The sequence below is a fragment of the Ostrea edulis genome, chromosome 1 (genome assembly GCF_947568905.1).
Source record: "Ostrea edulis chromosome 1, xbOstEdul1.1, whole genome shotgun sequence".
In the NCBI taxonomy this organism is placed as follows: domain Eukaryota; kingdom Metazoa; phylum Mollusca; class Bivalvia; order Ostreida; family Ostreidae; genus Ostrea; species Ostrea edulis.
Window position 1 is genome coordinate 3449507 of NC_079164.1, and position 12755 is coordinate 3462261.

The window sequence follows — 12755 nt, forward strand, 5'->3', positions numbered from 1 at the left end:
TGATTCTGATAAATAGTGATACTGACCTGTCATTGAGTTGATAAATAGTGATACTGACCTGTTATTGAACTGTGATTCTGATAAATAGTGATACTGACCTGTCATTGAACTGTGATTCTGATAAAAAGTGATACTGACCTGCCATTGAACTGTGATTCTGATAAATAGTGATACTGACCTGTCATTGAACTGTGATTCTGATAAATAGTGATACTGACCTGTCATTGAACTGTGATTCTGATGAATAGTGATACTGACCTGTCATTGAGTTGATAAATAGTGATACTGACCTGTTATTGAACTGTGATTCTGATAAATAGTGATACTGACCTGTCATTGAACTGTGATTCTGATAAATAGTGATACTGACCTGTCATTGAGTTGATAAATAGTGATACTGACCTGTCATTGAGTTGATAAATAGTGATCCTGACCTGTTATTGAGTTGATAAATAGTGATACTGACCTGTCATTGAACTGTGATTCTGATAAATAGTGATACTGACCTGTCATTGAACTGTGATTCTGATAAATAGTGATACTGACCTGTCATTGAGTTGATAAATAGTGATACTGACCTGTCATTAAACTGTGAATCTGATAAATAGTGATACTGACCTGCTATTGAACTGTGATTCTGGTGGTGCTGATTCTGCCGGTGCTGTTTCTGTTGTGCTTTGTACATCTGAAGTTCCACTACCTGTTGATCTAAAATAAAGATCAAATAACAGGGTTATAAACAATCATAGGTAATGATGATTAGACCAAACAAATTACAGTAGCTTTAAACCTTAATTTTAAAGCCTGAACATTTTTTTTCTTCCAATAGTAAATTCAATATTGTTCAAATTCGGAAGAAAACAAGTACTGAGTGAAACATTATGACCCAGCCACCTGAAACAATGACCAATGACTTTGGTGCACGACCTTGACATATAACTTTGACCTGGGCCATTCCAAAGACTTGATGTTTATCTTGTATAGCTTAAATCTTACAACTTTCTTTAAAGGGGAAGACAACCAAAAAGATTTTTACATGATAAACGATAGGATTAATTATATGATAAAGATTTGTCATACTATTCTGTTGATATGCGGTGTAGATAAGCTTCAGTACTAATTTGAAAACATTAAAAATTGAAATTCCCGCGATCTCTAGAGGCTGCCATGATGTGCAACTCTTTTGTATTAAGACCACAAAAATCAATAATTTCACACCGTCTGTCCCGGTTTTTATGAGATTCTAAGATCATCAAAGATGTGCATGTGGTAGATCTTACGAATAGATAGGTTGATGCCTTAAGAAGTGCTACTGATAAAATAAACCGGAGCAGAGGGTGAGACGTCATAAATTAATTTTAAACATCGATGGCCGCTCTCTTAGTGGTGGGTAATTTAAAATACATGATAGATTAATATTGATTTAATTGTTAAGCAATGATTTTTGTAGTTAAAGACGATATCAGTAAGTGATACTTTATTCATTAAAGCAACTATGTGGTTAGGGTTGCCTTTCCCTTTAAAGTTCCAAACAAAAAGACAGACGAAATTAAAATAACATGTTCCTGACTTTCAATTTCATGTAGGCTTCAGGGACAAAGAAAGATTGCAAGAATGATTGTAATAGTAATTAAGGCCACTTCCTACAAACAATTTTTTTCTTCCAAAAATGATGAATTTCAAAATGGATATTCATATAACATACTAAGAAAAATAAACAAATTTCATCACTAAGTCTTCGGATTCAATTAAGAAGTTCTTGTTTTCAAGTATGTTGCAGGATAACTTCATTGGTCAATAAATGCTGTTTTGAGATATAAAAGCCAAGGATTTTACATTTCAAACAACATTTCAAGACCAATGAGGTTATCCTAGCTGCAACATACACGAAAACAAGAATTTATTTGACATTTTTCCTATGGGTAGTTATGAATTAGGTCAATGTGACGTCATGACAGTTTCCGAAATGGGCTACGTTGTTTTTGCTGACGAAAAAAGGTGAGATGGTAGGGGTATTCTAAATGTATTTCTTAAAAATGTTTCAAGCATTTAGTTTCATGTCAATGGATTATATCAATTGCTTTAAATTTAGTTCAAGAAAATCTTGTCTGTGCATAGCCATGTTCACATTTGTATCGCTCTTGGAATGCAGACAATTGGTTTATATTGAATGACAAATGTTCTTCAATCATTTCTTTAGTCATTTACATATTTGTTTTGCAACATACATTGATTAATTCTTATGATTATCAAATTGAAGTATCATTTATTGACTTTATTGTTGTATTGGCAAAACACAAAGTGCAAGTTTGATGTGTATGAATTTTCTCATAATCAGTTATTACATAGATAATGACCATGGCATTCCTTTGATCTTTGCAATAACCGTTGAAAAATTCTAACATGTCTAAAGCAAGTCCAATACAACAGGAAAATTTTGTATAGGGTTATATAGGAAAGGGCAGTACATCACAAATGAACATCATATAAAATATATATACAAGTTCGATCCTTAAATATGTCAGGAATTCAGTAGTTGTATTAATTAAAACCAGAATAATTCAAAATACATATGGTATATATCAAGTCATGCATTTAATTTTTTATAAGTATATAGTTATAAAATTATCTACAAATTCCAGTGATACTTACTCCTCCTAGGCACCTGATCCCACCTCTGGTGTGTCCAGGGGTCCGTGTTTTCCCAACTATCTATTTTGTATTGCTTGTAGGAGTTATGAGATTGATCACTGTTCGTTATCTTCACCTTGCATACTAGCTATGTTCAAGATTCATATACAGTACCTTACAGTCATTGGTTCATTGAGATTGTGATTTATATACCCTACCTTACAGTTACTGGTACAATTGGGATTGTGATTGCAATTCTTTTCTTCACATAACAAGCATCATCTGGAAAAAAGAAGTATGTAAACTCTATCTCTTTTATTGGCAGGCATGCTATTTATAAATCTACTCAAATGACCCCACAGTATAGCTGCTTAAAAACAAGAGGTACTGTGAGCAAGGCTTTCTTCATGCTGATCTTAATTACAGTGTCCTACACAAGCTTCCCAGACATTAGTGCTGTGCAATGATATCGATATTCTTGTGTATTGCAGTTTCTGTACAACATATATTGTATTGCAACTTTCAGTAACGATATACTGACAAAATGCTTGGGCTCGGAGTTAAGTAGTTACGAACTCAAAATTCCAAAAATAAAAAAAATTGCATGTACCACTGGCACTGGCATTATCGTGATGAAGGATTACTATATTTCACAGAGAAGAAAAAGAAATACGTGATATTTTCACATCTAGTTAATGAAGGCGATGTACTACAAGACAGCCTTATTTATAGAATTCAAAACAAACACTAAAGAGGGGGTTCTTGGGTTATAGCGATAATGAAATCAAACAAAACATACAAGTGATACATGTACCTGACAACCACAATCGAGCCACGCTATTAAAGCAGAAAACACGGTAAACCCCTCCAGAGACAAAAGACTTTTTTCTTCTGATCTATCTAGTATTATTTCATAAACACATTTAGGGGTTATGCTCAAATCATCAATTATAAAATTATCAAAATGCATAATAATTGTAAAGTACAGAAAAGACTCCTTGATAATATATTTTCATGCAGTTAGAATTCTATAATTTCTATTAATTCCTCAATCATATTAATTATTTGAATATTATAACCTCATACCTCCAAAACACTCAGACTAGCGTAGAGTCAAGTGATTGTTGAAGTACGTGGCTGATTGGGGTAATATATTTTCTTACTTAATAAGATAAAATCATTTTAATTTTTAGTAAAAGTATTGCAATACATATCGCAATACAGTTAGAATAAAATAACGCAATATATCGCAATAATAAGTTTCCAGACAATACCTAACCTACCAGACATATATAGCTTTCTTTTTCAATATATGTTAAAACATTTTCTATAAGAGATAAAACACCTTTAGTTAAATGACCTTTAAATTAATAGGATAATGCTAACAAACTTTTATGCCAACATACACAGATTTTACTGATGACCTTGACCTTTACTAAAGGACCTAGATTCAAGGTCATGACACAGTGGTCATAAGCAGCATTTGTGGCAAGCATGGTGCTCTAATATCTATACCTACTACAAAATTGCAATTCTAACTAATCATTCTCACTTTTTGAGCTCTATATACATTTGACCTTGGCTAAATGACCTTGGTTCAAGATCTTCATACATTGACTGTTTACAAAAAATCTTTGTGTAATGTTTGATATTCTAATGTGTTTTTACCCAGACAAATATTTCAAACTATTTTTCACTAGTGACCTATAATGAAATATCACAATTTATATACATACAGATAAGAACTAAATGAAAAGAGACAATAAACACATGTCAGAGTATAATTGAGTGTCAAAATAATGTTTTAGATAGGCTGATTTAAAAGGATGTGGTAGTTGTGCATTTTCTTATAAAATCTGGAAAGCGAGTTCCATAGGATTGCTGCATCTTCGCTAGCCAAGGGTGAAGATCCACAGTGTTTCTCTATTCACGTGTTTCATCAGTGTATGCACTTTTGAGATATTCACGTGAATAGACAAACACCGTGGATCATCACCCTTGGCTAGCGAAGATGAAGATTGCTGCTGAAATGATAAAAGATCTTCTAAAATATTCTGTTTTGGCTCTTGTAACATAAATAAAATTGGTAGAGCTCTTTTTTGTATTTCTTGTGTTTACCTCATTCACAAATACTCTGGAGTCATATGATGTAAACTTTAAACATAAGAATAATTTTTCGATAAATAAAATAGTCAATCAAAGGCATCCATCTCAAATTTTATAGCATACAAGAAGTTGACACTGAATGAGGTACTTTGATGTGTAAAATGATCCTTGCTGCCCTCTTCTGTAATTTAAAAAGCCTATTAATATTTGTCTTGTTCTTTGTATCCTGTCATACTGTACAACAACAAGAGGCCCACAGGCCTTATCGGTTACCTGAATACTAGTGAAAAAGTATCACTATTTCCATGGGCTATGAAATCTAGAAAAAAAATTCCTGTTCTGAATATCTAAGCTAAATTGCAATGTTCAGCAACAGTATAAAACAAGATGTGTTCTTAAAACTTCACTGCCCTCAAAAGAGCATACACTGATGAAAGGCTTTATATAATAGGTGTATTAACATTAAAACATCAAAAGATATGACTAATTTGGACCCATCTTAAAGCCATAACCCTGGGTTGTGAAATTCACCATTTTATGTACACCCTTTTCTGCTATTCCTAAGTATGCATTTATATTTTTATACAGTATCAGCAAACTTACTCTTAAATACTATATACTAAGTTTGGCAACACCCTCAGGTCAGAACCCTACTCTGGGGATCATCAAATTTACAATTTTGGTAACAGACTACCTGCTCTATCTATTTGAATTCCAATTTAGTATCAATAGCACTAAAGAAGATCTTATTTAAGTGTTTTACACATAAACACTATATACGAAGTTTGGCCCCACCCTGGAGTTGGATCCCCTACCCCAGGGATCATGAAATTTACAATTTTGGTAGAGGCCTTCCTGCTCTACATCACTATGCATTTAGTTTTTATTACAAGTGTGTGGTTCTAGAGAAGAAGATTTTTGAAAATTGGTAAATTTTGGGCAGTTTTTACCCTGCCCCTAGGGCCCCAGGTGTGCTGGAAACCTGAAATTTACAATCTATGTCCCCCTTGTCCCAATGATGCTTCATATCAGATTTGAAAAGAATTAAAATGGTAGTTATTAAGAAGAAGTTAAAAATGTTCAATTGTTAACACACGGCGGATGACGCATGACAATCAATTGCAATAGGTCACCTGAATTTACTCAGGTGACCTAAAAAGTGCTTGAGTTATCATGTCACAAAGAAAGTGTTGACGAACAGATGGACGGACAATGTGATTGCTATTGCATTTCATGTGGGACCCTAAATATACAGCAAACAACAATATATGTCAATCTAATTGAAATTAAATCCTTTGATCCGCTCACATAGATCACTGCACTAAGACAACATATCAATATTGTGGAGAATTAAAGATTTAATTTTAGTTAGATTGACCAATACAACTTTATTATACTGTATTATGTAGAATGTAAAGAAACTTACACTGCATATTCAAATCTGAGCGGTACACCTCTGTTGCACATTTTTTAGTTGAATTTCCTGCACAATTTCTCTCGTCAACATTCCCTCTTCCATAAGGGTTAAAATATGCACATTTACCTAAAATAAACCATAAATCAAACAAATGACATCTCCCAGAATTAAATCCAACCTATGATAAGAGGACCATAGGCCAAATCGCTCACCTGAGTCATCTTGTCCCATATATAAAGACTTTCCATATATATTCGCATGTAAACCTTTGGTCCCTATTGTGGACCCAACCTGATTTTTACAAACTTGAATCTGTACTATGTTAGGAAGCTTTCTTGCAAATGTAAACTTCTTTGGCCTAATGGTTCATAATTACAGTAATTAAAACTTTGATATCCTATTGTATACCCCCCCCCCCTTTTCCCCTTCAGGGGCCATGATGTAAAACTTTAATCTCCTATGGTGGCCCCATCATACCCCCAGGGGTCATGATGTTAAAAAAAAACTGAATTTGCACACTGTAAGGAAGCTTTCATATTAATTTCTACTTTCCTGGTCCAATGGTTCTTGAGAAGAAGATTTTAAAAGATTTTCCCCTTGCACCTATATTTACATGTTTAACTTTGATCCCCTATTGTGGCCCTATCCTAACTCCAGGGGTCATGATTTTAACAAACAAGAGGCCCATGGGCCACATCGCTCACCTGAGAAAAGTGTTTATGTTTTAAACCCAACATGGCAGGTGTGACCAGAAAGTCAATAGGGGGTCATACACGTTGTAAATATGTGCATTAAGTGTGTAATTATAACAATTGAATGCCCTTCAGTCAAAGATTTTTGGTGCCAAGATTAATGATATTCACCAAGTTGTTCAAAAGGAATCGACAGCGAGTTTTCTTCTTCTTAATTTATAAATGAAGACAAAAATGAAATTATATCACTAGATTTATTTGGATGCAAAATTAACAAGAGCAGAAAAAATTGAAAATTTATCTACATTTTTTCCTATATATTCCCATGTAAAATTTCTTAAACACTCCTCCTTATATATTCCCATGTAAAAAAAAAAATCAAAAAAAAAAATTGATTTTCTATGTGGCCCCAACCTTCGCCAGGGGACCATGAATTCCACAAATTTTAATCTGCACTACCTGATAATGCTTTTACATTAAAATGACTAATCATTACTATGCTCTTCTTGAGATGAAGATTTTTTAACATATATTTTTTTAAATATTTCAATGTCAAATTTTGAACCTCTATTGTGGCCCCTCCCTACCCCCTGGGGACATGACTTCAACAAACTTGAATTTACACTACCTGAAGATGCTTCCATATAAATATGATTAATCACAGCTTTGCTATTCTTGAGAAGAAGATTTTTAAAGCTTTTCCCTATATATTTGTGTGTAAAACTTTGATCCACCCCTTGGGGCCCCATCTTATCCCCGGGGGCCATGATTTGAACAAACTTGAATCTGCACTATGTCAGAAAGTTTTCATGTAAAAATCAGCTTTTTTGGCTCAGTGGTTCTTGAGAGGAAGTTTTTCCCTATATATTTGTATGTAAAACTTTGATCCCCCCTTGTGGCCCCATCCTACCACCGGGGGCCATGATTTGAACAAACTTGAATCTGCACTATGTCAGAAAGTTTTCATGTAAAAATCAGCTTTTTTGGCTCAGTGGTTCTTGAGAGGAAGTTTTTCCCTATATATTTGTATGTAAAACTTTGATCCCCCCTTGTGGCCCCATCCTACCACCGGGGGTCATGATTTGAACAAACTTGAATCTGCAATATGTCAGGAAGCTTTCAGGTAAATTTCAGCTCTTCTGGCCCAGTGGTTCTTGAGAAGAAGATTTTTAAATGACCCCACCCTATTTTTGCATTTTTGTGATTATCTCCCCTTTGAAAGGGACATGGCCCTTCATTTGAACAAACTTGAAAGCCCTTCACCCAAGGATGCTTTTGGTAAAGTTAGGTTGAAATTGGCCCAGTGGTTCTGGAGAAGAAGTCGAAAATGTGAAAAGTTTACAGACAGATGGACAGACAGACGGACAGACAGACAGACGGACGCCGGACAAAATGTGATCAGAATAGCTCACTTGAACCTTCGGTTCAAGTGAGCTAAAAACTGAAATCTGCACTATGTCAAGAAGCTTTCAGGCACATGTAAACTTCTTTGGCCCAATGGGTTTTTTTTTCTTCAGTCTTGTACACAATCAGGCTACAAAACCAGAATAATTAGTTTTATCTTCCATAAAACTTCTGACATGTCTCGTGTATGGTACCAGAAAACAACTCAATCTATAAATAAAATCACACGCGAGAGACATGCAGATGCTGAGTTACCTTCTGAAATCCACTTCCACTCTCTGCAAACCTCATACTCCTTGGTGTAATTTTCATCCAAAAGACAGTGATAGAATAGACTTTCATTATTACAGTTCAGGCGAGACTCCACTTTAATCTCAAAACACCTGGTGTTCACATCAACAAGTTGATATGGTTGCTCAATACAGAGTGTATTTTGACAAACTGTAAAGAACACGATCCACTTCCTCCACATCTTCATCCTTCTATCCACTTCCTGTTGTGATTCTTCCTACTGTGGTTATCTAAAACAGAGTGGATAAGTCAAGGTCAAGAAATGATTTTCAAATGAAGTTGTGTGATTGTAAACAATAGTATATATACTAGTAACAAGTGCAATTGTAAACAATAGTACATACAAAAGTAGTAAACTTCATTTATCAAAATGTACACAAATTCTGAAAAATACAAGTCAACTGAGCCACACAATGATACACTTAGCAACCACGACAAATTGTCTATAGCTGTGAAGCAGCCATCTTAGTTCTTGCCTTCGAAGGAGCTTATAGATCAAAATATTGTAAACTTAGTTATTGAAGGTTAAGTTTGAAGTTTGTCAAATGACAGAAAATATGTGTAGGCTGTGCATTCCCTTGCCCTTTAAAGATTAACTTTGAAATAGCTCAACTCCGACAGATTGTAGGGACGGCAAAGCAAGGGGGACGTAACTCTGTTTGACTAGGCAAAACAACTGTCCACGGTTCTTTTGGAATTTAAATGGCATCTAAAAACAACAGTGGGGTATAACTACGGCAGTTTCTCTGCTATGTACATCTATCTACTTTTAAAGTAACATTTTAGAGCACTTTTTTAGACATCTTGCATAATGTTCTACCAAAAACAAAAAAACCCCTGAAACTATCAATCTTATTATGCTTTATTTTGATAATCTTAAGATGGGTCCTTAGTCCTGGATTTTGAGGGTTTAGGTAGCATTTTTTTTTTTTTTTTTTGGAATCAATAAATTAACATTCAGAGTAATGAAAAAAGGCAAAACAATTCAAGATTTCCATATCAATTTTCATTATATACACCACTATAAAGTCATGTATCCCGATGTAGATTTTTATGAAATTCATTGGAAACAGTTATTTGTTGTTATTTTAATATAAAAACAACAAAATATTTTTTGAATTGCATTTATTTATCGAGAAACATGTCAATAACTAAAACACATGTCATTTTCAATATGTTCATCAAGTTTTAGAATAATATGTGCAAAATTATTAGCGTTATTCTCCAAAATGTTGAAAAACAAACAAATGTGGACACATTTTCTTTATAGCATGGTTTACATCACATTTTTTCTGTTTATATTAGTAAAGTTACATCTGTTATAATTATTTATGGGGAAAATCCATACCTTTCTTTAATAATTTCAAATCTATAGCTTTGAGATTATGTGTATCCCCATAAAAAACTGAAGTCTGGCACGTACATACAGCTGAGGTATTTAAAATCACTCAGGATTAAAATTTAATGTAATTTCATGAAAAGACACAGATAATGATTCCTTATCACCTTGGTAAAATGTTTGTCAAAAATAAAGGAAATCTATCGCATTATGGACTTGATAAATAATTTAATGAAAACAGAGTCATTGTCCTTGGATTCAATATTTTGAAACATATCATTGACTATTCAAATATAACTAAAACTTTTGAAATATTCTATGGCTAACAAGATTTTTTACAATGACTATTGAAAAAGATTCCAACAAAATTTATGTTCCTGTCATTAAATCATTGACTTTGCAAAATCCTATGATATCACAGGAGTGTGGAACTACGTTAAAGACATAAGATTTTATGTCGTATTGTCATTTTTTTTCTCATTTATATATATAATTGTGTTGTTGGGGTTTTTTTGTTTTGTTTTTGTTCAGTTTTAGCGGTTTTTTTGTGTTTTTTGGTTTTATTATTATTATTTTTTATTTTTTTGCATTTCTCATGCATCGCTACCCTTGTAAAGTGCCTTAGAGTAATTTGTTTTATATAACGTGCTATATAAATTTTATCTATTATCTAGTAGAAATTTGACATTTCAATGAGTGAAAAATTCTTGAGGGGGATGTTAAACAATATACAAGTGTATAATTAATCTATATGCCAGGCCTATCAAACATGGTCTTACTTACATACATCACTTTTTAAAAAGAAACAAACAAGAAATCACCATTTCATCCCCGTAATCAAAAGAAAGACAAATCGAAAGAATACTACCATAAAAAGAATCTAGCATAGCTTCGTTTTCAATTTCCTCTCCAAATGTCTAAAAGTCACAATGCTTAAATTTGTAAAGAAACAAAAAAAATGTTATATGTTATATTACAAATTTTTAAAATATTTTATATAGTATTAAAATTAATTTGTGCGGTTCGTCATAATATCCAAACCTAACGAAAGCCGCACTTTGTACATAGGGGGTGGATCCTATTTTTTAAGTTCTTTAGACAATAAGGATTACATAGGAAACGTGGGCAATTTAATATTCAGTGTAAAATAAAACATCAAATTGTTCAAATGCAATTACCATACAGCTCTACAACAATTCCCATTTTAAACAAGAGGCCCACAGGCCTTATTGGTCATCTGAGTACTAATGAAAAGTATCACTTCTACCAAGGGCTATCTAAAAATAAAAATTCCTGTTCTGAATATCTAAACTAAATTCTAATATTCAGCAACAGTATAAAATATTAAGATGACAGTTCTTAAAACTTCACTGCCCTCAAAAGTGCATACACTAATGAAAGGCTTCACATAATATGTGGATCAACATTAAAAGATACGACTAATTTGGACGCATCCCCGAGTCAAAACCCTGGGTTGTGAAATTCACCAGTTTTTGTACATCCTTTTCTGCTTTTCCTAAGTATGCATTTAGATTTTATAAAGTATCAGCAAACTTAAATATGTCCTTCAAATCATTATTATAATTTTGACACCACCCTGAAACCAGACCCTTACTCTTCTAGTTAGGATCATGCAATTTACAATATAGATATAGGACTACCTACTTCATCTAACTATCCATTTAGTTTTAATTTAGTATCAATAGCATTAAAGAAGATGTTAATTAAATGTTTAAATTTACACACAAGCACTTTATACTAAGTTTGACTCTGCCCTGGGGTCAAAACCCCTAACCCGGGGATCATGAAATTTACAATTTTGGCAGAGGCCTTCTTGCTCTACATTGCTATGTATTTAGTTTATCTTAAACATGTGTAGTTCTAGAGAAAAAGATTTTTGAAACTCGATAAATTTTGGGCAGTTTTTGTATTACCCCTAAGGCCCCAGGGTGCAGAAATCCTGACATTTACAATTTATGTCCCCCTTGTTCCAAAGATACTTCATACCAAATTTGAAAAAAAAAAATTGAAAGGTATACTGCATATAGTTATCAAGAAAAAAATTCAAAATTCTATTGTTCACACATTTAATAACTGACCATTTTGGCCCCACCTAGCTAATACCAAAACCCCTACCGCTGGGATTACCGAATTTACAATTTTGGTCATTAAAGGACTACCTGTTCTTTTTAAAACATAAAATTTTCAATTTTGTATTAATAGCAATAAGATGTTATTAAAGTGTTTTACACATAAACACTTAATACTAAGTTTGGCCCCGCCCTAGGGTCAAAACACCTAACTCGGGGATCATGAAATTTACAATTTTGGTAGAGGCCTTCCTGCTCTATATCACTGTGCATTTAGTTTTTCTTACATATTTGCAGTTTTAGAGAAGAAAATTTTAGAAAATTGGTTAATTTTGGGCAGTTTTTGTCCCGCCATTAAGGCCCCAGGGGTGCAAAAGTCCTGAGATTTACAATTTATGTCCCCCTTGTCCCAAGAATGCTTCATACCAAATTTGAGAAGAATTGGAAAAGCAGTTATCAAGAAGAAGTTAAAAATGTTCAATTGTTACTATGACGAACGGAAAACAATTGCAATAGGTTACCTGAGTTTATTCATGTTTTATTGTGTATGTTTTTCCAATCAGTATATAGTCAACAGATTGAATCTTCAATCCAAGCTCACATCTCCTAAACCTTTCATCAGAAATTAATATAACGGATTACAATTGTTCCTTGAGATAAGAATTTTAGACCAAAGTGACATCGTATCGCTTACCCATGAAATTACGTTCCCACGAACCAGCAAAATTTTGCTTACCCAAAAACATTGCCCCCACAAATTAAAATTCCTTAACTGGCAACTTAGT

The 12755-nt window shown here is 33.3% G+C and overlaps 1 protein-coding gene across 6 annotated transcripts in view; it reads right to left on the reverse strand.

Annotated features, from left to right (window-relative positions):
• The window catches only part of LOC125664562 (multiple epidermal growth factor-like domains protein 10), a 182250-nt gene extending 170223 nt beyond the window's left edge, over positions 1-12027 (reverse strand). For 2 of the 6 annotated variants that reach the window (XM_056151343.1, XM_056151335.1), the window contains exons 1-3: positions 8506-12009; positions 6164-6280; positions 2850-2913 (exon numbers count right to left, since the gene is read on the reverse strand). In XM_056151343.1, coding sequence (XP_056007318.1) covers positions 2850-2913; positions 6164-6280; positions 8506-8728 — 404 coding nt within the window. In that variant the 5' untranslated portion in view covers positions 8729-12009. Of the gene's footprint in view, positions 1-618; positions 709-2849; positions 2914-6163; positions 6281-8505 lie in introns of all 6 variants that reach the window. The other 4 variants (XM_056151349.1, XM_056151358.1, XM_056151347.1 and 1 more) reach the window with 4 other exon arrangements.
• Positions 12028-12755: the final 728 nt, after the last annotated feature.